Genomic DNA, 25,593 nt, shown 5'->3' on the forward strand with positions numbered 1-25,593 from the left:
ACTGCGAAGAGGATGTTAGGAGGTTGCAGGGTAACCTAGACAGGTTGAGTGAGTGGGCAGATGCATGGCAGATGCAGTATAATGTAGATAAATGTGAGGTTATCCACTTTGGCAGCAAAAACAAGGAGCAGATTATTATCTCAATGGTGTCAGGTTAAGTAAGGGGGAGGTACAGCGAGACCTGGGTGTCCTTGTATACCAGTCACTGAAAGTTGGCGTGCAGGTACAGCAGGCAGTGAAGAAAGCTAATGGCATGTTGGCCTTCATAACGACAGGTTTTCAGTATAGGAGGTTCTGCAGTTGTATAGGGCCCTGGTAAGACCACATCTGGAGTATTGTGTACAGTTTTGGTCTCCTAATTTGGGGATGGACATTCTTGTAATTGAGGCAGTGCAGCGTAGGTTCACAAGATTGATCCCTGGGATGGCAAGACTGACATATGAGGAAAGATTGAAAAGACTAGGCTTGTATTCACTGGAGTTTAGAAGGATGAGAGGGGATCTTATAGAGACATATAAAATTATAAATGGACTGGACAAGCTAGATACAGGAAAAATGTTCCAAATGTTGGGGGAGTCCAGAACCAGGGGCCACAGTTTTAGAATAAAGGGGAGGCCATTTGAAACTGAGGTGAGAAGGAACTTTTTCATCCAGAGAGTTATGAATTTGTGGAATTCTCTGCCACAGAGGGTAGTGGAGGCCAAATCACTGGATGAATTTAAGAGAGAGTTAGATAGAGCTCTCGGGGCTAGTGGAATCAAGGGATACGGGGAGAAGGCAGGCACGGGTTATTGATTGTGGGTGATCAGCCATGATCACAATGAATGGCGGTGCTGGCTTGAAGGGCCGAATGGCCTCCTCCTGCATCTATTTTCTATGTTTCTATGTTTTTCTATGTTTCTCTGAAGGAGGCAGCAAAAGTAGATAGGTAATCACAGGTAAAAAGGCTGCATGGTATGCTTGCCTTCATTGACTATAAGAGTCAGAAAATTATGGTGCAGCTCTATAGGACTTTGGCTGGCTGCTTTTGCAATTTTGTGCACAGTTCTGGTTGTCCCATTGCAGGAAAGAGATGGAAGCTTTGGAGAGGAGATTTGACAGAAATCTGCCTGGATTACAGGGTTTCAGCTACAGGGAGAGGCTGGATAGATTTGGATTGTTTTCTCTGGAACATCAGAGGTTGATGGGAGATTTGATAAAGTACATAAAATTATGGGAGGCATGGATAGTGTAGACAGTCAGAACCTGTTTCCCAGGGTGGAAATGTCCAAACCTCAAGGACACAGTTACAAAGTGAGAGGGGGTAAGTTTATTGGAGACATGCAGAGCAAATTATTATTTAAACACAGAGTCGTGGGGGACTGGAACATATTGCCAGTGTTGGTGGTGGAAGCAGATATGATAGTGGCATTTAAGAGGCTTTTAGATAACCAGGGAAGTACAGGTAAGAGAGGGATAGGGATCATGTACAGGCAGATGAGATCAGTTTAACATGGCATCGGGTCCAGCACATACATTCAGGGCCAAAGTGCTCAATCCCGTTCTGTACTGTTCTATGTTCTATGTAATATGGGAGTGCCTGTAGAAAATTTGGTAAGGTGATTGTGAAATCAGTCCATGTTAACAGCATAGACCTGAGGGGCTGGTCTATTTCCAAACTTTAAAATCTTTCTAATTGACTTACTGAATATTGCTGTTGACTCCTCAAGTTCACATAATACATATCGTTATTTTACCCTCAGAGCATGGAATACAATGGAGCAAGCAGCCGTATACTATAGTTATTCACCGAGCTGTCCATTATCCTCTAGCAGACAGCATTTTATAAGTGAGATTCAAGGTCAAGTTTCATTGGTAGTTACAAAATGCTGGAGTAACTCAACGGGTCAGGCAGCATCCCTGGAGAAAATGGAAAGGTGACGTTTTGGATCGGGACCCTTCTTCAAGCTTCATTGTGTAGCTCATTAAAATGGCCACATAATGGATGTAGAAGATGGCAAAGGGTTAGGAAAGTAATGTCATAGAACATTCCATATTCCTGTGCAGTTATCAGACAAGGACCATGCCACAGTTGAAAATTGAGCAAGTTTGCAAGAGCTCGAACAACTTCATTGATATCATACGACACCATTTATTTATAACAAATCAAATTGTGCAAGAATAGCAATATACCTGTATATTTTACTACAGTACTGTTTGCAAAAAAACAAATTATTTATATATCTGCAATTGGACAGCTGCGACCTTTACTATGTGCTGATTTTCTCAGCAGCTTGAGCTTTGCGGTCGACACAGAGCATGTCCACCAACTTGTTATCTATATTGATGTTACCGATGGGTCTGAAAAACAGTTCAACAATGACACCCGCACTAATGCAGTGGACCATAGAAAGTGCAATGAAGAGGTTGAAGAAGCGACTCTGATCTTGCATGCAAGTGCTTTTCACATGTTCTTTGAGTGCTAGACGTGCCTCTTGCTGAAGACTCTGGATGTACCCGACACAGTGTAGTCCTGGAAGCTCTAAAAGTGAAAACAGCAAAGTGTGAGCGTCCAACAGAGTAACATGCAATCCGAGTCATTGAGAAACAACTAGACTTTGAACAGACTTCAAATGCAAGTAAAGCTTTGTTTAAAAGGTTTCTATTTTGCATTTTCTTGCAACAAGGAGATAACAATTTAAAATAATAATGCAAGTAATATCCCAAGTGTGATGTATACGTGCAACAATATGGTAAAGCTGCTATGTGATGTATACATGCAACAATATGCTTTTGCATTTGCTAAAATACACAGAGTTAAAATGGCGATCTTGTGTCCAGACGTGTGTTGTTTTGGTCTCCCACTCAATGCGTGCTTTTGAGAATGATACTGAGAAGAACGTATCATTAATTGGCGACGAGGATAAACTTGTTTTGAAGTTTCGCCTGGTAACTTGCTGTTGTGGCTACCATGGCTATTTTTGGCTCAATAGGGGAATTTGATGTTGCACAGGGCGACTGGGTGCAGTATGCCGAGCGCATTGAACATTACTTCCTAGCCAACGACATTACAGATGCGGGAAAGAAGAGGGCCATCTTGCTTTCCGAGTGTGGAGGACCAACGTACAGACTCATCTCGAGTTTACTTGCTCCACAGAAACCTGGGCAAGTCGAATATTCTGAGATTGTGTCAACAGTCACGAATCACAAGGTCCCGAAACCGTCGGCCATTGTCCAGCGTTTCAAATTCAACTCTTGTCATCGTCAACCGGGTGAGTCAGTCGTTGATTATGTGGCTGAGTTACATCACCTCGCTGAACATTGTGCTTATGGTTCGAATCTCAATGAAATGTTACGTGGTCGTTTGATGTGTGGGATTGATGATAACCGCATGCAGCGTCGATTATTGTCGGAAGCCACGCTGGATTTCGACAAGGCACTCGGTGTCTATGGAGACGGCAGACCGCAACACGGCTGATCTCCATGACGGGAAACAAAAGCCCAGTGAAGCGATAAACATAATCGCAAAATCAAGGGGGCCTCACAGTGTTCAGCCCAAGCGGGGAACCGTAAGAGGATCTTTGTGTTATCACTGTGGTGGCTCTCCCCACGCTGACCTGAACGACTGTCCAGCGAAACAGGTGGAGTGTTTCAACTGCGGAAAAAAGGGCATTTCTCACGGGTGTGCAGGTCGAGTGGGAAAAATGCTCAGAGTGGAAGGAAAAAACAGCAGAAAAAGCAGTCAGCCGGAAAAACGGAAAAAAGCCACCAACTGACCGAGGAAGGTGATGTGTATGGTCTTTATCATACTAAAAGTGAAAAGAAAGTTACTCCTTTCACTGTGGACATGTGTGTGGGGGGAAAGACTATCCCCATGCAAATCGACACCGGAGCTGGAGTTATGCTTATCAGTGAAGAGACATGGAAGGACCAGTGGCGAAAAGGTGAAAGGTGACACCTTCGTGATAGCACCGTGGTTCTCCGTACCTACACTGGAGAGAAAGTGGAATTGCTGGGAGAATGTTCGGTGCCCGTCTCTCACAACCAGCAAACAGCGACGCTCAAGCTGCTGTTAGCAAAGGGGGCGGGGCCAATCTACTGGGCCGTGAATGGTTGAAAGTTCTGCGACTCAACTGGCAGGAGGTGAACCAGGTCAACGTGAACGACCGCCTGCAGAGCCTCCTCTCCAAATACGGTGACCTCTTCAAAGCGGAACACGGGACGCTCAAGGGCGTCGAAGTCGACATCTACATCGACCCACTGAAATTCATCAAGGCTCGACCAGTGCCGCGGGCCCGTCGCGATCGCGTTGACCGTGAATTAGATCGGCTACAGGAGGAGAAAATCATAGAACCCGTTCAACACTCGAAATGGGCGGCACCGATTGTCTCCATTATCATATCATATCATATCATATATATACAGCCGGAAACAGGCCTTTTCGGCCCACCAAGTCCGTGCCGCCCAGCGATCCCCGCACATTAACACTATCCTACACCCACTAGGGACAATTTTTACATTTGCCCAGCCAATTAACCTACATACCTGTACGTCTTTGGAGTCTTTGACAAGGCAGACGGTCGCGTGAGAATCTGCGGAGACTACAGGTTAACGGTGAATACAGCAGCTCGATCTGATACGTATCCGATACCTCGGATTGATGAGTTGTTTACGAAGCTGGTGAAGGGGAAGCAGTTCACCAAACTTGACCTGTCGCACACTTACCAGCAGTTGGTTTTGTCGTCCAGATCCCGTGAACTGGTGACGATAAATACCCATCGCGGTTTGTTCCAATACACCAGAATGCCGTTTGGTATTTCAACAGCACCGGCTGTATTTCAGCGTACAATGGACAATCTTCTGGCGGGGATTTCTGGAGTTGCTGTGTATCTGGGCGATCTGCTCGTCACAGGTAGTTCCGAGGAAGACAACCTCCACAACCACAAACAAGTCCTCCGCAGGTTCCAAGATGCAGGCCTACGACTGAAATGGGAAAAATGCGCCATTCTTGTCAATGAAGTCCAATACCTGGGCCATAAGGTGAGTGCTGAAGGGCTGCAGCCAGTGGATGAACGAGTCAAAGCCATCGATGAGCTGGCTGAACCGAAGAACGTCAGAGAACTGAAGGCGTTCCTTGGGATGCTGAACTATTACGGCAAATTTCTGCCTAATCTCTCAACCATGCTCGAACCGCTTCATCAACTGCTGCGCAAAACGGTTCGATGGCACTGGGGACCAGCTCAGCGGAATGCGTTCGCACAAGCTAAGCAAAGCCTGAAATCGTCCAAAGTTCCAACGCACTATGACAGCAACAAGCCGCACATTCTCTCCTGCGAAGCCATCCCTTATGGAGTAGGGGCAGTACTGGCACACGTCATGGAAGATGGCACGGAAATGCCAATAGGCTACGCTTCACGCAGTATGAATAACGCCGAACGCAATTATTCGCAGCTGGATAAGGCGGGTCTAGCCATAGTCTTAGACGTCAAGAAGTTCCACACATACTTGTACGGACGACAATTCATAATCAACACCGCCCACAAGCCGCTTCTTGGGTTGTTCAGTAACGACAAGGCCATTCCGCTATTGGCTTCGCCGCGAGTGATTCGCTGGTCGCTAACACTGGCAGCGTACGATTACGACATCGCGTACAAACCGGGCTCAGCCAATGTCAATGCAGACGCATTTAGCCGACTCCCACGACGAGCGATGGTATCGCAAGCGCCAATATCAGGAGAAATCGTCTTTCTGATGAACGAGTTGGAGAAATCGCCCATCACTCCGTCGCGTGTTCGCACCATGACCAGCTCGAGAATTTGAGGAGGGAGAGAGCGTGCTAGTGCGCGAGAGGGGAGAAATGGTTACCAGGACGCATCGCAAAGAAGCTAGGTCCTGTCTCATACCAGGTCGAGGTTCACGTCAACGGGGTAGAAATCTGGAAACGTCACGCAGACCAGATTCTGAAACGTGAAATCGACTCTCCCACAACCAACGATTCGATAGATTTCGACAGGGGTACGCCCACAGTGCGCGATGAAGACGTCAACGAAAGATGCGTTGCACATGAAAACTTCGACGAAAGCAACCACGATGACACCGTCGAGGACGCGACATCAGAGCGCAATGAAGAAAGCAATTCAGGGCGTAAGCAGTACCCAAAGCCAGATAGGAAGCGACCGGATTACTACGGATTTTGACAACGGACTTGACTATACGGACTCGGTTATATGGACAATGTAAACACCACGAAAAGTTGGGTTATCATTAATGGAAAGGATTGTAGCATGAATACTCTTTCGGCGTTACATTGAAGATGATACTCACATTCAAAATAAGAATTGGATATGTAAACTTTGATTTGGATTGTAATTGGATACAAAATGATGCATGTTTTTGGACTTACTTAAATTGGGTTTTGTTATAGAAAAATACTTTGGAAACATAATGGATATAAAGATCATTATGATATTGGATTGTTTTATACATATTTGTATGCTTTAGATGGAAGAAAAGTATCACAATTCTAAGGGGGGAGATATGTGATGTATACATGCAACAATATGGTAAAGCTGTGCCTGCGCATTTGCTAAAATACAGAGTTTAAATGGCGATCTTGTGTCCAGACGTGTGTTGTTTTGGTCTCCCACAATGCTTGCTTTTGAGAATGATACTGAGAAGAATGTATCACCAAGGACGTGTGCTATTTGCAAGTTAATTGGCTACTGTACACTGAATGGAAGTGGCTGGTGCTAGAACCAAGGAAATGTGAATGGACATGTTGGAGAATAAATGTGTAGGAAGGGAGAATAAGTTAAGGAAAAAGTAAGTAGGGCAGTGGGACTGACGGGAATGCTCCAAGAAGTTATGTCGACTCAATGGGTCAAATAGCTTCCCTGTATGTCAGAAGGAAACATTGGAAGTAGGCATGTCATCAGCATATCAGTTTATACCTGACAGCAACCTGCAACATGTTAAAAATACAACTTGCTGCAATTAAAGAGACAAAAATTATTTTACCTTTGAAAGGTGAATGAATACTTGAGGCAAAGGGAAGACTATGTTCAGGGCAGGGTAGAAACTTTAGCTGTGGCCACGAATCAGTACAAATGAATGGCTCGGAAAAGAGAGCCAGCACCGCCATTCATTGTGATCATGGCTGATCATCCACAATCAGTATCCCGTGCCTCCCTTCTCCCCATAGCCCTTGATTCCACGAGCCCCTAGAGCTCTATCTAACTCTCTTAAATTCATCCAGTGATTTGGCCTCCACTACCCTCTGTGGCAGAGAATTCCACAAATTCACAACTCTCTGGGTGAAAAAGTTTCCTCACCTCAGAGGTAAACATTGTTCCATGGTGAAGATTGACACAAAATGCTGTAGTAACTCAGCGGGTCAGGCAGCATCTCTGGAGAGAAGGAATGGGTGATGTTTCGGGTCGAGACCCTTCTTCAGACTAGTTAGGGATAAGGGAAATGAGAGAAATCGGCAATGATATAGAGATAAAGAACAATGAATGAAAGATATGCAAAAAAGTAGCGATGATAAAGGAAACAGGCCATTGTTAGCCGCTTATTAGGTGAAAATGAGAAGCTGGTGCGACTTGGGTGGGGGAGGGATGGAAAGAGAGGGAATGCCGGGGTTACTTGAAGTTTGAGAAACCATTATTTCATACACTGGGCTGTAACCTACACCTATAATCTGGAGAGGACACTCCAGTTTCGCTTGCGACATCGACACAACACGGGGAGCAACAGTTACTGGTTATAAGTCATCACTAGATTGGCGTAAAGCGAGGTGCCAGGGGTTGCTCCCGACAGTGGGAGGGGTTTTTGGATTTCACTGGACAGCTACCGCCCGCCTCAAGCTGGGCAGCCCCCAGCCAATAAGGTGCTGTCGTGCCACGGTCTGCTATCCTCACTGGGTGCACGGGGATTAGGAACCATCCGAACAGCAGATCGCAACCATCACACCTGCCAACAAAAGAACAGCTCTAAAACTGGGAATGTGGAATGTCCGGACAATGATCACCGGCCTCTCTGGAAACCCACAGGACATCAGCGATTCCAGGATAACAGCTGTCATAAACGACGAGCTCAAGAGACTCAACGTAGACATAGCCACCCTTCAGGAAACAAGGCTGGCAGACTCGGGCTCACTGAAGGAGAAGGACTACACATTCTACTGGCAAAATGAATGAGAACAGACAGCGGCTGGTCGAGCTGTGCACTTACAATGACCTGTGCATCGCCAGCTCATACTTCCAGACAAAGCCCCAGTACAAGGTTTCCTGGAGGCACCCACTCTCAAAGCATTGGCATCAACTGGATTTCAGACGTGCCGCGCTCAAGAATATCCTCCACACACGCTCCTACCACAGTGCGGACTGCAACACAGACCACTCCTTGGTGTGTTGCAAGATCAGGCTGCAACCAAAGAGGTTCTACCATAACAGGAAGCAGGGGAAGCCCCACATCGATGTCAGCAAGATGCCCCATCCAGACCTCGTGCAACAGTTTGCAGAGGCTTTTGAGCGAGAACTTGGCACCTCGCGTCCTGGAGACTGCAACAGAGAAGTGGGAAACTCTGCGGGAGACCATGCACCGCACAGCCTTGGCTAGCTTTGGGAAGAAGCTCTCAAAGATACACGACTGGTTGGAGGCCAAGTCGACCGAGATGACTCCCGTCATCGAAGCCAAGCACGCCGCCCTAGCCCAGTACAAACGGTCAGCCAACGAGAAGAACCTGCAGATCCTCATGGCTGCCAGGAGCAAGGCTCAGCAGACTGCCAGGCGTTGCACCAATGAGTACTGGACACAGCTTAGTGAGGACATCCAGACGGCCGCCATAACATGGAACATTAGGGGAATGTACGATGGCATTAAGAAGGTATTAGGACCAGTCCAGACCAAGACAGCCCCCCTCAAATCCTCCACTGGGGAAGTAATCACAGACAACTGCCAGCAGATGGGTGGAACACTACTCCGACCACTACTCGAGAGAGAACACTGTGTCCTCCTCAGCCCTTGATGCCATCGAGTGCCTGCCGACCATGGATGAGTTAGATGGAGAGCCGACGGTAGAAGAGCTCAGCAAGGCCATTGACAGCCTGGCCTCAGGCAAGGCCCCAGGCAGTGACGGGATTCCCCCTGACCTGATCAAGCACTGCAAGGCTACCTTACTGCTTCCTTTGCTACTGCTGGCAAGAAGGAGCTGTACCGCAGGACATGAGGGATGCCACGATCATTACACTCTACAAGGACAAGGGCGAGAGAAGTGACTGCATCAACTATAGAGGCATCTCCCTCCTCAACATCGTCGGCAAGGTCTTTGCTCGGGTCATCTTGATCCGCCTACAGAAGCTGGCAGAACGTGTCTACCCCGAGTCACAGTGCGGTTTCTGAGCTGGAAGGTCAACAGTAGACATGGTCTTCTCCCTTTGCCAGCTCCAGAGAGCCCCTGTATATTGCTTTCATTGACCTCACCAAGGCGTTCGTCTTCGTCAGCAGAGATGGCCTATTCAAGGCTCTCCCAAAGATCGGCTGCCCATCGGCTGCAGAGCATGATAGAATCCTTCCACATCAACACAAAGGGGACAGTGCTGTTCAATGGCAGTTTCTCAGAGCCCTTCGACATCCGCATTGGTGTCAAACAAGGCTGCGTCCTCGCTCCCACACTCTTTGGGATTTTCTTCACTCTGCTCCTGAAACATGCCTTTGGCACCGCAACAGAGGGGATCTACCTGCGTACTAGATCAGACGGCAAGCTCTTCAACCTCACCCGCCTCAGAGCCATGACAAAAGTACGTGAAGCTCTCATCAGGGACATGTTGTTCGCCGATGACCTAGCAGTTGTGTCCCACACCCAACAGGAACTACAGTCACTGATGGAACGCTTCTATCGGGCTTGCAAGGACTCGGGCTGACCATCAGCCTGAAGAAGACAAACGTCCTGGGACAGGAAACAGACGACTGTTTCATCACCATCGACGAATGCGAACTCAATGCATCCATCAGTTCATTTACCTCGGTTCCACCATCACCGAGATGGATTCTTAGAACAGCTTGTACTGGAGCCTACCAGGGAGAAGGAAATTCTGGATTTAGTGTTGTGTAATGAACCTGATTTGATAAGGGAACTCAAGTAAAAGAGCCATTGGGAGGCAGTGATCATAATATGATAAGTTTTAATCTACAAATGGAAAGGGAGAAGGGAAAATCGGAAGTGTCAGTATAACAGTATAGCAAAGGGGATTTCAGGGGCATGAAATCCAGATTTGACTGGAAGGATGCCCTAGCAGGGAAGACGGTGGAAAAGCAATTGCAGGTATTCCTGGGAATAATGCAGAAGTTGCAGGATCAATTCATCCCACAGAGGAGGAAAGATTCTAAGGGGAGTAAGAGGCACCCGTGGCTGACAAGGGAAGTCAAGGACAGCATAAAAATAAAAGAGAAGTATAACACAGCAAAGAAGAGTGGGAAGCCAGAGGATTGGGACTCTTTTAAAGAGCAACAGATGATAACTAAAAAGGCAATACGGGGAGAAAAAATGAGGCACGAAGGTAAGCTAGCCAATAATATAACGGAGGATAGTAAAAGCTTCTTTAGGTATGTGAAGAGGAAAACAATAGTAAAGGCAAATGTGGGTCCCTTGAAGACAGAAGCAGGGGTATTTATTATGGGGAACAACGAAATGGCAGACGAGTTGAACCGGTACTTTGGATCGGTCTTCACTAAGGAAGATACAAACACTCTCCCAGATGTTCTAGTGGCCAGAGATCCCAGGGTGACGGAGGAACTGAAGGAAATTCACATTAGGCAGGAAATAGTGTTGGGTAGACTGATGGGACTGAAGACTGATACATCCCCAGGACCTGATGGTCTGCATCCCAGGCTACTTAAGGAGGTAGCTCTAGAAATCATGGATGCGTTGGTGATCATTTTCCATTGTTCTATAGATTCAGGATCAGTTCCTGTGGATTGGAGGGTAGCTGATGTTATCCCACTTTTTAAGAAAGGAGAGAGAGAGAAAACGGGAAATTATAGACCAGTTAGACTGACATCAGTGGTGGGGAAGATGCTGGAGTCAATTATAAAAGAAGAAATTGCAGAGCATTTGGATAGCAGTAATAGGATCGTTCTGAGTCAGCATGGATTTATGATGGGGAAATCATGCTTGACTAATCTTCTGGAATTTTTTCAGGGATGTAACTGGGAAAATGGACAGGGGAGAGCCGGTGGATGTAGTGTACCTTGACTTTCAGAAAGCCTTCAACAAGGTTCCACATAGGAGATTAGTGGGCAAAATTAGAGCACATGGTATTGGGGGTAGAGTACTGATATGGATAGAAAATTGGTTGGCAGACAGAAAGCAAAGAGTGGGGATAAATGGGTCCCTTTCAGAATGGCAGGCAGTGACTAGTGGGGTACCGCAGGGCTCGGTGTTGGAACCGCCGCTATTTACAATTGACGTTAATGACTTGGATGAAGGGATTAAAAGTAACATTAGCAAATTTGCAGATGACACAAAGCTGGGTGGCAGTGTGAACTGTGAGGAAGATGCTATGAGGTTGAAGGGTGACTTGGACAGGTTGTGTGAGTGGGCGGATGCATGGCAGATGCAGTTTAATGTGGATAAGTGTGAGGTTATCCACTTCGGTGGTAAGAATAGGAAGGCAGATTATCATCTGAATGGTGTCAAGTTAGGAAAAGGGGACGTACAACGAGATCTGGGTGTCCTAGTGCATCAGTCACTGAAAAGGAAGCATGCAGGTACAGCAGGCAGTGAAGAAAGCCAATGGCATGTTGGCCTTCATATCAAGGGGAGTTGAATATAGGAGCAAAGAGCTCCTTCTGCAGTTGTATAGGGCCCTAGTGAAACTGCACCTGGAGTACCGTGTGCAGTTTTGGTCTCCAAGGAGATGAGGAAAAACGTTTTCACTCAGAGAGTTGTAAATCTGTGGAATTCTCTGCTTCAGAAGGCAGTGAAGGCCAATTCTCTGAATGCTTTCAAGAGAGAGCTAGATAGAGCTCTTAAGGATAGTGGAGTCAGCGGGTATGGGGAGAAGGCAGGAACGGGGTGTAGATTGTGCATGCTAGTTCACCTTCACTATATATATATAGCATCACATTCACTATGCATGCTGCACATTCCACACAAAGCCCGTCGGAACTGTTGAGCTGCAGTGCCAGCTAGCGTCCCGGGTTCACAAACTGTCTTTTTTGGTTGTCCGGGAAAACACTCCTTCCCTGCTAGGCATTGCTGCCTGCCTCGACTTAGGCTTGGTTGCCTTCGACTCGGTGGTCCATCAACTGGCTTCTGCACATGCCCCCGCCCAGCGATTCCTCTCGCAGTATGGTGAGCTCTTTAACGACAAGCTCGGCAAGCTCCCGGTCACGTACAAGATCACGATTGACCCAGAGGTCTTACCGGTCGTCCGTCCCGCCCACCGGATTCCCCATGCTATGCGGGACCGCGTGCTGAGTGAACTCAACAGGATGGTGGATCTGGGAGTGATTGCCCCTGTCACGGACCCGTCAGACTGGGTCTCTACCATGGTGGTTGCCTCTAAAAAAAACACGGAGGAGATACGGATTTGCATTAATCCCAGGGATTTAAACACCGCCATTAAACGGCCACACTATCCCATGCGCACGGTGGAAGATGTCGCAGCGCAACTGGGCAAGGCGACAGTTTTCTCCGACCTCGACGCAAAAAGCTCCTTCTGGCAGATTCCGCTAGATGACAACTCCTCCAACCTGACCACTTTTTGTACACCGTTTGGACGTTTCAAATTTTTACGTATGCCCTTCGGCATAAACTCAGCTAGCGAGGTGTTTCAGCGCACCGTGGAACAGCTATTTGCCGGATACCCCTGCTCGATTGTGGTTGACGACATCCTCGTCGCCGGTCAGAATGTCGAGGACCACGACGCGAATCTGAAGAAAGTCCTCGACCGCGCCAAAGAGATCAATCTCAAGCTCAACCCGCTTAAGTGTAATTTCCGGGTGAGCGAAGTCAACTACGTGGGCCACATATTCACGAGCGCCGGTCTCAAACCCGATCCATCTAAAACGATCGCGATCAACGAACTGCCAGCGCCCTCCGATGTGACCGGTCTGCAGCGCTTTCTCGGGATGGTCAACTACCTGGGAAAATTCATCCCGAACTTTAGTGAAATATCTGCCCCTTTACGCCTACTAACTCACAAAGACACTGTTTGGGGCTGGCATGAACAGCAACAGAGAGCGTTCGACACTCTGAAACAACAGATGTGCCCCCACTCTCGCATACTACGATGTCAAGCTGCCTGTCACGCTGTCCTGCGATGCCTCGCAGTATGGACTGGGTGCCGTCTGCCTTCAAAACAGCGGTGACGGCCACAGACCGGTTGCCTACGCCTCTCGTACTATGACAGACACCGAACAACGATATGCGCAAATCGAAAAAGAACTGCTAGCGGTCGTCTTCGCTTGCAGAAAATTCAATGATTTTATCTTCAGCAAGAAGGTCACGATCGAAACAGACCACCAGCCACTCATTAGCATTGTAAGCAAGCCAATACACGCCGCCCCTGCGCGGCTCCAGCGGATGATGCTGCAGCTTCAGAGGTATGACATCTCTCTAGTCTACAAGCGGGGCAAGGACATGCACCTGGCGGACACCCTTTCTCGAGCTCCGCGGGCAACCTGCGGCTCTCCTTTGTCAGGAGACGAGTTTGCCGTCATGATGGTCTCCTACGTCCCCTCGTCCTGCCTGGAGGACCTGGCAGCCCAGACTGCCGCCGACGACACCCTCCTAGCACTATCCTCTGTCAGAAGACATGGGTGGCCGGTCAAGCAGAACAGACTGCCGGCTGCCTTACAGCCCTTCTTCTCTGTCCGCGATGAGCTCGTCGTGCAGGGTGGTGTTGTCGTAAAGGGCCACAAACCTGTGATTCCTGCCTCCTTACATGGCAAGTACTTCGACAGCATCCATGGGGGACACCCAGGCACAGAAGCAACGATCTCGAGAGCTAAGAGCTTGTTCTTCTGGCCTGGAATGTCTGACTATATTCGTCAAAAAGTAGAGTCCTGTGCAGTGTGCAACAGCCTGGCGCCGCACCAGCAGAAACAGCCGCTCTTTCCACACCCGGTTCCTGACCTCCCGTGGTCCATCGTGGCAACTGACATTTTTGAGTGGAATGGGAAGCGGTACTTAGTCATAGTCGACTCGTACTCCGGGTGGTTTGAGATCGATCTGCTCCCGAGCCTCACCTCCGCGGCAGTGATCCAGAAGCTTGCACGCCATTTCTCCGTCCACGGGGCTCCTCATCGCCTACTCTCCGACAATGGCAGCCAATTCTCCAGCCTCCAATTCAAAGAATTTGCTGCACGCTGGGACTTTTGCCACATCACTAGTAGCCCCGAGTACCCTCAGTCTAATGGGCTAGCGGAGCGTGCCGTCCGGAGTGCCAAGCAGGTAATGGAACGTTCCCACAGAGCGGTATCAGACGTTTTCCTCGACCTACTAAACCTGCGGAACATCTCCCGCGATCCGATCCTTGGTTCACCCGCGCAACGCCTAATGTCCAGGCAGACGAGAACCACTTTACCCATTGCTAAACATACACTGGAGCCACAAGTTCGCTTTCCATCTGATGTTCAGTCCCAGCTGCAACGGAAACGTGACATCGAAAAACGCTGGTACGACAAGACGAGCAGGCCTCTGCCACCACTGGCTAACGGTCAGGTGGTCCGCCTACGAACCGAAAAGGGTCACGACCGCCTGGGGGTGATATCTCGGCCAGCGCCCGAGCCTCGTTCATATTTAGTCGAAGCCGACGGCGGAATTTACAGACGCAACCGACAGCACATCCTGCCAGTGTGCGAACCGGCACCACATCTGTTCCTCCCCGACCACTCAAGTTTAACCCACCCGCACCCCTCTGGGGACACCGGCCTGTCTATGCCTCCGCTGCCCAGTCTGTCAGCCCTTCCGGCCTCGCCTGTGGCCTCGCCACCTCACCTCCCGCCATTGTCTCCCATCCCATCGCCAGCAATGTCACCGCACTCTCTGGGGCCGGTTCCATCGGTCTCGTCTCCAGCGGGACTGTACCGTACACGTGCAGGTCGTGCCTGCCGGCCCACCGTGAAGTACCAGGCCTAACACTTGAACTTTGAGTGACATTCAATGGGCTATGTTTGGACTGCCTTTGTCAATATCAGTTTACCGGTACTTATGCCCTTCGCACATGAGCGGTGATATATATTATAAGAGCCACGGCGACTACTGTATCTTTATTTTATTATGTATTCTTTCCTTGAGAGGAAGGATGTAGATTGTGCATGCTAGTTCACCTTCACTATATATATATATAGCATCACATTCACTATGCATGCTGCACATTCCACATACGATCCAGTTCGGATCTTCACTCCCACCTTGACTATGTACGCTGCCGGTCGCTGCCTTGCAGGCAGACCGCGACCAGACTGTGAAGACGATAGCACTTATTGTTACCTCCGCTTAAGTACAAATAAAACTATGAGTTGCAACACTTGTGTATTGGCATGAATACACAACACGGGTTACTGATTGAGAATGATCAGCCATGATCACATTGAATGGCGGTGCTGGCTCGAAGGGCCGAATGGCCTACTCCTGCACCTATTGTCTATAAGAGACCAATGTGGGAGTGACAGTTTCTGTTGCAAAGGTCGCATTTGTGTGTGGTCTCTGGTCTGTTGAAGTTGCTGCGCTCCTTTCTGCATGCCCGCTTGTCTGCCGCTGCGTTCATCAGTTTCTCTTTCCCCGTTTTGAGATGTTGGTTGTGGGTACTGATCCACTTCGTGTGGTCAGCTGCAAGGCTCTCCCAGGACTCCACATCGATGTCGAGCGCCTTCAAATCTCTCTTGCAGACATCATATCATATATCATATCATATATATACAGCGCGGAAACAGGCCTTTTCGGCCCACCAAGTCCGCGCTGCCCAGCGATCCCCGCACATTAACACTATCCTACACCCACTAGGGACAATTTTTTACATTTACCCAGTCAATTAACCTACATACATGTACGTCTTTGGAGTGTGGGAAGAAACCGAAGATCTCGGAGAAAACCCACGCAGGTCACGGGGAGGACGTACAAACTCCTTACAGTGCAGCACCCGTAGTCAGGATCGAACCTGAGTCTCCGGCGCTGCATTCGCTGTAAAGCAGCAACTCTACCGCTGCGCTACCGTGCCGCCCATACATCCTTATAACGTAGCTGGGGGCGGCCGATAGTTCTCGTCCCAGATGTCAGCTCTCCATAAAGGATGTCTTTTGGAACACGGCCATCCTCCATGCGGTGGACATGGCCCAGCCACCGCAGCCTGCACTGCCCGAGTAGAGTGTACATACTCAGAAGGCCAACGCGAGACTGAATCTTGGCGTTGGACACTGTGTCTTGCCAAGATATACTCAGGATACGGCCGATGCTTCTAAGGTGGTAGGTATTGAGTCTTCTCTCCCGTCTGGCATATGTAGTCCATGCCTTAAGAGCTCTCTCTAGCTCTCTCTTGAATGCATTCGGAGAATAGGCCCCCACTGCCTTCTGAGGCAGAGAATTCCACAGATTCCACAGATTCACAACTCTCTGACTGAGAAGTTTTTCCTCATCTCCGTTCTAAATGGCCTGCCCCTTATTCTTAAACTGTGGCCCCTTGTTCTGGACTCCCCCAACATTGGGAACATGTTTCCTGCCTCTAACAAGTCCAACCCCTTAATAATCTTATACATTTCGATAAGAATTAACCTAGTAAACCTACGCTGCATGCCCTCAATAACAAGAACATCCTTCCTCAAATCTCACTAGGGCCCTGTACAACTGCAGAAGGACCTATTTGCTCCTATACTCAACTCCTCTTGTTATGAAGGCCAACATTCCATTGGCTTTCTTCACTGCCTGCTGTACCTGCATGCTTTCTTTCAGTGACTGATGCACTAGGACACCCAGATCTCGTTGTACGTCCCCTTTTCCTAACTTGACACCATTCAAATAATACTCTGCCTTCCTATTCTTACCACCAAAGTGGATAACCTCACACTTATCCATATTAAACTGCATCTGCCATGCATCCGCCCACTCACACAACTTGTCCAAGTCACCCTGCAACCTCATAGCATCGTCCTCACAGTTCACACTACCACCCAGCTTTGTATCATCTGCAAATTTGCTAATGGTACTTTTAATCCCTTCATCCAAGTCATTAATGTATATTGTAACATAACATAACATAACATAACAACACTTTATTGTCACTCGGCACAACACCGAGCGAAATTTCAGCAGTCACACAAAACACAGCAAAAAAAGAAAAGAACACAGGACACCCGACCCCAACACAAACATCCATCACAGTGACTCCAAACACCCCCTCACTGTGATGGAGGCAACAAAACTTCCCCTCTCTTCCCCCCACCCACGGACAGGCAGCTCGACCCCTACTGAGGCAAACGACACGCACAGCCCCCGAAATAGCTGTGGTCCCAGCACCGAGCCTTGCGGTACCCCACTAGTTACTGCCTGCCATTCTGAAAGGGACCCATTTCTCCCCACTCTTTGCTTTCTGTCTGTCAACCAATTTTCTATCCATGTCAGTACCCTACCTCCAATACCATGTGCTCTAATTTTGCCCACTAATCTCCTATGTGGAACCTTGTGGAAGGCTTTCTGAAAGTCAAGGTACACCACATCCACCAGCTCTCCCCTGTCAATTTTCCTAGTTACATCCTCAAAGAATTCCAGAAGCCACAAGAGACGCTGCTCTAACCAAGGTGTGGAACAAGCACCCAACTAGGATGCATCATCCATGGTCAGCCATGACCGAGGGGGTCCTAAGGGGCTGTAAGCTGCCCAAGCAAAATATGAGGTGCTGTTCCTCTAATTTGTGTTTAGCCTCACTCTGACAATGAAGGAGACGAAGGACAGAAAGGTCAGCGTGGGAATAGGAAGGAGAATTAGTTTAGCAACTGGGAGATCAGGTAGGTTCACACGGACTGAGCTAAGGTGTTCAGCAAAATGATCGCCCAGTCTACATTTGGTCTCGTAGATGTATAAGAGTCCACATCTCGAACAACGGATACAGTAGATAAGGTTGGAGGAGGTGCAAGTGAACCTCTGTCTAACCTGAAAGGACCTTTGGGGTCCCTGGGCAGAGTCGAGGGACATCAGGCATGAGGTACAGAATTGTGAAAACACACACCTCCCGATTCTGGGACAGTTACTTTCCATCCATCATCAGGCAGTGGAACCATGCAATTGACGCACCATCTATCTCATTGAAAAGTTTTGGATTACATTTAATCAGACTTTACCTTGCACTAAATGTTATTCCCTTTAACATGTATCTGTACACTGGCGGCCTGATTGTAATGGTATATTGTCTTTCTGCTGACTGGTTATCATGCAACAAAAAGCTTTTCAATGTACACGTGGCAATAAACGAAACTAAATAATGCAGTCATTATTTGAAGTTAAGAAACATGTTATTTTAAATTCTCAGTCCTGTTTTCAATTCCCTCAATTACCTTGTTCCTACCACCTCTTCCATCTCATCCAGCATTGCAATCTTCTAGAATACCTACATTTCTCCAATTTTAACCCCTGAATTTTAATCACTCAAAGCTAGAAAGGGCACAGAGAAGATTTACGAGGATGTTGCCAGGACTCGAGGGACTGAGCTACAGGGGTAGATTGTGTAGGCTGGAGCTCTATTCCTTGGAGCGCAAGAGGATGAGGGGTGATCTTATAGACGTGTATGAAATCATGAAAGGAATAGATTGGCTAGACACACAAGAGTTTCTTGCCGAGAGTAGTGGAATCGAGGACTAGAGGACATAGGTTTAAGGTGAAGGGGAAAAGATTTAATTGAAATCTAACGGCCAACTTTTTCACACAAAGGTTGGTTGGTGTATGGAATGAGCAGCCAGAGGAAATAGTTGGGACAGCTACTATAGCTACGTTTAAGAAACAATTAGATAGGTACATGGATAGGACAGGTTTAGAGGGATATGGGCCAAACGCAGGCATGTGGAACTAATGTCGCTGGGACATGTTGGTTGGTGTGGGCAAGTTGGGCTGAAGGGCCTGTTTCCATGCTGTATCACTCTGACTCTATGAAAAAGAAAATTGCAAATACACGTCTTAGTTCTTAGGATCTAAGACCAATCATAAGAAGTTAGGGGGTTCTTTATCTCATCTCATATTTTCTCTTTTTGTGACATAGAAGGACACTATTAGTCCATTGAGTCGCAACCAGCTCTGAGCAATCCCAGTCTTACTCCATCACTTATTTCCCTGTAAACCCAATCACGTGTAATGATAGTGATATTTCCAAGAAAGGAGAATGTGAGAATTGAAGTGAAACTTGCAAAACAAGAAATGCTGGAAACACTCGGCAGGCTAGGCAGCATCTGTGGAAAGGGAAGGATTATTACCAAACAAGGTTGCATTCTTTGTACAGAAAAGTTCACTCTGTTTCTCTTTCCACGGACGTTGTCGGATCTGCTGAGTGTTTCCAGCTATTTCTAGTTTTACTTCAGAAATGCAGATTCTGCCTAATTTTAACTGCAGGCAAGGATGTTCCCTCACATTGAGATTCTGCACATCCTCAGTGGTAGAGGCTGCAGGGGAGGGAACTCCACAGTGATCTCCATGCTATAGGTTCTTCTGTCATTAACAAAGGCACAGTGTACTGTTAGAGTGGGTGGATACTGAATCCAATGGCTTGGCCACCAATAAAGTCCACAGCTCTCACTGGAATGGACTGTTGCCGGGGATGCAAGTTCACTGGTGACAGGTTGGTGCTTCTATTGAGTTGCAAAATGCTGGAAAGGTTTTGAGCAGCTGGAGAGACAATTCTAACACAATCCTAACAGCATTCCGACGACGCTACTTCCTTTGAAGACTTAGGAAGTCCGGCATATTCCCAACAACTCTCACTGAGCATTTCATCAGGCTGCATCACAGCTTGGTTTGGGAACGGCTCCATCCAAGACCACAAGAAATTGCTGACAATTGTGGACACAGCCCAGACCAACACAAACCATCCTCCCTTCTATTGACTCCATTTTCACCTCATGCGGCCTCGGCAATACCAGCAGCATAATCAAGGACCTGTCGTACCCTGGCTACTCCCTCTTCTTCCCTCTCCCATCGAGCAAATGGTATAGAAGTGTGAAAACAAACACCACCAGATTCAGGGACAATTTCTTCACAGCTGTTATCAGGCAACTGAAACATCCTACCAACAATTAGAGAGCAGTCCTGAACTACTATCTACCTCATTGGAGACCCTCGGACTATCTTTGATCAGATTTTACTGGCTTTATCTTGCACTAAACATTATTCACGTTTTTCCCTTCATCATGTATTGTCTTTCCGCTGATTGGCTAGTACACAACAAAAGCTTTTCACTGTACCTTGGTACACGTGACAATATTTAACAAAACTTAAAACAGATGAACAAACTATATCTCTTCTGAATATACTTATGATATCCTTACCCAACACCTAAATGGGACTGGCTCTGATAGACATCTTGGTCGGCATGGACACCATATCATTACCAAAGACCTAATGGGGCTAATTCAGATAGTCATCTTAGACAGCATCATCCCTCCCATGGTCATTTCCAGTCTCAGAAATACCAAGAAGTGATGACGACTTCCACAACTTTATTTTCCAAAGGAGGTAAGGTGCAAGAAGTGTGAATAGGTAATAGATTACTGCATTTCTGTTACTGCATTTCTATGAACAGCCAGACTAAAATCAAACAGTGGTCATATTGAATTACCATTTACATTTGGTACTTGCAATGAAAGAGTGTAGAATATTCTAGAGAACAAACTTAATCTGACGAGTTAGGTAATCTCACTTAACCTAATCACACCCTGTGACTAGTGGTGTGCCTCAGGGTTTGGTGCTGGGCCCATTGCTGATGGTCATCTATATCTATGATTTAGAAGATATGTACAAGGCATGATTAGCAAGTTTGCAGATGACAACAAAGTGGGTGGTATTGTAGATAGTGAAGATGGGTGTCAAAAATTATAGCAGGATCTTGATTAGTTGGGCAGGTGAGCTGAGGAATGGTTGATGGAATTTAATGCAGATGTCCAAGGTGTTGCATTTTGGGCAGTCTAACAAGGGCAGGACCTATACAGTGAATGGGAGGGCTCTGGAGTGTGTTGTAGAACAGAGAGATCTAAGATTTAGGTACATACTGTGTTTCCTTGAAAGTGGCATCACAGGTAGATAGAGTGGTCAAGAAAGATTGGCCTTCATTAGTCAGAGTATTGAGTATAGAAGTTGCGAGGTCATGTTACAGTTGTATTAGACATTGGTGAAGCCACATTTCAGTGGACGTGTTCAGTTTTGATCATCGTGTTTTATGAAATATGTTGTTAAGCTGGAAAGAGTGCAGAGAAGATTTAAGAGGGTGTTTGCAGGACTCAAGTGCCTGAGTTGTAGGGAGAGGTTGAGCAGACTAAGACTTTATTCCTTGCAGAGCAGGAGGATGAGGGGTGATCTTATAGAGGTGTACAAGATCATGAGAGGAATAGATCATGTAAATACACAGTCTTTTACCCAGAGTAGGGAAATCAAGAACTAGAGGACATAGGTTTAAGTGGAGGAGGAAAGATTAATAGTAGCCTGAAGGGTAACTTTTGTTTACACAAAGGGTGATGGGTACAAGAGCTGTCAGAGGAGGTAGTTGAGGCTGGTACTATTGTTACATCATTTGGACAGGTATGTGGATAGGATAGGTTTAGAGGGTTATGGGTCAAGCATAAGATTAATGTAGATGGGGCATGTTAGCCGGCATGGGCTAGATGGGCTGAATGGCCACTTTCTACGCTGTATGACTATGAGATTCCCGTTTATTTATTTAGCTTGAGAACCATGTTCACACGTTGGTCAGAGCCTGGTCCGACATGTTATATTCCCGTTGGAGTTATGGAGTCACAGACTAGTAGCTGCATTATCATGTTGGATCAATGGAGTTAGGTTAGGTAAGGGGGAGGTGCAGTGAGACCTGGGTGGCCTTGTACACCAGTCACTGAAGGTTGGCGTGCAGGTACAGCAGGCAGTGAAGAAAGCTAATGGAATGTTGGCCTTCATAACAAGAGGATTTCAGTATAGGAGTAAAGAGGTTCTTCTGCAGTTGTAAAGGGCCCTGGTAAGACCACATCTGGAGTACTGTGTAGAGTTTTGGTCTCCTAATTTGAGGAAGGACATCCTTGTAATTGAGGCAGTGCAGCGTAGGTTCACGAGATTGATCCCTGGGATGGCGGGACTGTCATATGAGGAAAGATTAAAAAGACTAGGCTTGTATTCACTGGAGTTTAGAAGGATGAGAGGGGATCTTATAGAAACATATAAAATTATAAAAGGACTGGACAAGCTAGATGCAGGAAAAATGTTCCCAATATTGGGCGAGTCCAGAACCAGGGGCCACAGTCTTAGAATAAAGGGGAGGCCATTTAAAACTGAGGTGAGAAAAAACTTTTTCACCCAGAGAGTTGTGAATTTATTGAATTCTCTGCCACACAGGGCAGTGGAAGCCAAATCACTGGATGGATTTAATAGAGAGTTAGATAGAGCTCTAGGGGCGAATGGAATCAAGGGATATGGGGAGAAGGCAGGCACGGGTTATTGATTGGGGACGATCAGCCATGATCATAATGAATGGCGGTGCTGGCTCGAAGGGCCGAATGGCCTCCTGCACCTATTTTCTATGTTTGCCAGCATCTAGGACACTCTATGATAACTCAACCTCAGGGCTTTCCTGTTGTACCTTCATGGGCTCCCAGTGCCGTCCTCGATAAATGCAGACATCATCAGGTGCATCAATGTACAACATCCTCTTCCAGCACAGGTGTAAAATATTGTGTAAATCAATACCACAAACAGCTAACAATGGCCTGTTTCCTTTATCATCGTTATTTTTTTAGCGTATCTTTCATTCATTGTTCTTTATCTCTCTGCATCGTCGTCTCTATCGTTCGTTTCCCTTTCCCGTGACTTTTAGTCTGAAGAAGGGTCTCGACCCCAAATGTCACCCATTCCTTCTATCCTAGATGCTGCCAGTCCTGCTGTTACTCCAGCTTTTTGTGTCTATCTTCGGTTTAAACCAGCATCTGCAGTTCCTTCCGACACTGTAAAACATTGAAAGCTAATTTAGGATCATAAATTGCAGCCCAAGTTTCCCTTCAATTCTACCATAATTTTGAGCTTTGAGGGGGAACCTAAACATGATTTAAACAGAACTGAAATTTCAGTATTGGCTCACTTGTCTCGTTGGTATGTCTGAATCAGTAGACAACAGACTTCAAATCCACTCCGGACAACTGGGCACTCCACCCACGTGTCTGCTGATACAAGCATCTGCAGTTCCTTTCTGCACATTTTGTCTGCTTATACCAGCATTTGCAGTTCCTTTCTACGTATTTTGTCAGCTGGCCTGAAGAAGGCCCGGGCCCAAAACGTCACCATCCTTTTTCTCCAGAGATGCTGCCGAACCCGCTGAGTTACTCCAGCACTTTGTGTCTATCTTCGACTTATACCAGCATCTGCAGCAGTTCCTTTCTACACACTTGTGCATGTAACCTAGGGAGGGGTGATTAAACCGAGCTACCGCGTTAGTGGCGTTGATCTCTGAAAGTCAGATGATTTGAAATGGAATAATGGCCGGCCAATATTAATCCCACAGTAACACGGTAGTTGGTCATTCCTTTCATTGTTGTACGTACACGTTTGCCCAAAGTAAAATGATAAGCTACTTTAGTGCATCCTCGGTCGAGATGAGAATGTTTTTTTTGTTTGAATTAACGCTCAACTCGAGTTATATTCCAAATTGTGGCAATAGTAAGTAATGAGAAACCGACCCCCGAATACTATCCCTCTTTGGAGTACGAGTGTCAGGGTTCTGGATGTGAAGGCAGGAGAATGGGGTTAAGAGGGAAAGATAGATCAGCCATGATTGAATGGGGGAGTAGACATGATGGACTGAATGGCCCAATTCTGCTCCGATCACTAATTAATTTATGAACTGCGGTGCTGATTTTGCGGTTATCCTTTAAATTTACACTGCATGATGCGCAGAGGTGAGTGGAAGTTGAGGTAAGCAGACTTTTAAAGTTCATGGAGAAGAAGAAACATTGAGCCACTTGTTTCACGATGTAAAAAATATATAATAAATTGCAATGAAAATAATTTAACACGGGAGCATCTGAAAACATTTTGGAACCATTCTATCTGAGTTTATTTGTGAATTAAGTACCGACCTGGGTTAAAGAGAAGGGTCCCTTTCAGGTAGGCGTACTCTTTGGGACTTATATCCAGGGTCCAGCACTTGTTCAGAAACCGTTTAATGGTGTGGATGTCGGCTGCCGAAGCCGAGTGAAGATCCCCGCTCTCTTTGTGAGTGTCCGCGGGTCCGCTGGTTAAAATCATGTGTAAAATGCTGGTGGCGGTGATCTCCACCGTTTCAAAGTCGACTTTGTCCTGCGCTAGTCCTATGACTAGGAGCGGTGCCCAGCACATCCGCACGAGGGTGATCTGGTCTCCCCCGGGCAATGCATGGAAGCAGGGCACATTCTGGATAAACGCCAGGGTCTTGGCCAGGACGGCGGAGGCTTCGGCGCAGGTGATATGAGGCCACTTCAGCACCAGTCTGCGCCGGGATAGGCAGGCACAGCCCCGGGACACAGCGGCTGACAGCGATGTCTCCGTCTCCGGCTCCGGCTCCTCGCTCTGCAGCAGACTGTACAAGATGTTGCTTAGAGCCCGGCCCTTCCTGCACTCACACACAGTGCCGCAAGCCCTGGACATCGCTGCCCAACTCCGGCTCACGGCGAGGCTCCCCCGGGCTGCGAGCTCCTTTATAGCGGTCTGTCCGACCCCCCCTCCCCTCCCCTTCCTCCTCCTCCTCCTCCTGGAGAAACACCCACTGCGGGCGGCGACAGCGGCAGATGGCGTCCGCCGACTAATACAGAGCACTCGGTGTACAAGACTGCTGTACACACCAAACCTGGTCAATGGGATCAGACTGTACACACCCAGACATGTCTGTGGCATCAGACTGTGCACACACAGGCATGTATATGGGGTCAGTCTGTCCACACACACATGTACATGGGGTCAGTCTGTGCACACACAGGCATGTATACGGGGTCAGTCTGTGCACACACAGGCATGTATATGGGGTCAGTCTGTCCACACACAGGCATGTACATGGGGTCGTTCTGTCCACACACACATGTATATGTGGTCAGTCTGTGCACACACACACATGTATATGGGGTCAGTCTGTGCACACACAGGCATGTATATGGGGTCAGTCTGTGCACACACAGGCATGTATATGGGGTCAGACTGTGCACACACACAGGTATGTATACGGGGTCAGTCTGTGTACACACAGACTCAGCTACTGGGATCATGTGGATCAGTCATATTAACTGACCTGATCGTGTCTGTGTTCTATGATGTATATCCTAGTTCCTGATCCAGTCCGGGTTTTTCTTCGTGCTAACCAGCTGTTGGTAGGGGGGATTCAGCCACCCTAGAGGGAACTAAAAGGAAGA

The 25,593-nt window shown here is 47.5% G+C and overlaps 1 protein-coding gene across 1 annotated transcript; it reads right to left on the reverse strand.

Moving 5' to 3' along the window:
• Positions 1-2,249: 2,249 nt before the first annotated feature.
• On the reverse strand, positions 2,250-24,838 carry LOC144598633 (nuclear receptor subfamily 0 group B member 1-like). Its single transcript, XM_078408843.1, has 2 exons — positions 24,292-24,838; positions 2,250-2,521 (listed from the first exon to the last, which is right to left on the reverse strand). Exons 1-2 carry the CDS (start codon positions 24,836-24,838, stop codon positions 2,250-2,252), a joined length of 819 nt encoding a protein of 272 aa, XP_078264969.1.
• Positions 24,839-25,593: the final 755 nt, after the last annotated feature.

Source organism: Rhinoraja longicauda, chromosome 12 (genome assembly GCF_053455715.1).
Source record: "Rhinoraja longicauda isolate Sanriku21f chromosome 12, sRhiLon1.1, whole genome shotgun sequence".
In the NCBI taxonomy this organism is placed as follows: Eukaryota; Metazoa; Chordata; class Chondrichthyes; order Rajiformes; family Arhynchobatidae; genus Rhinoraja; species Rhinoraja longicauda.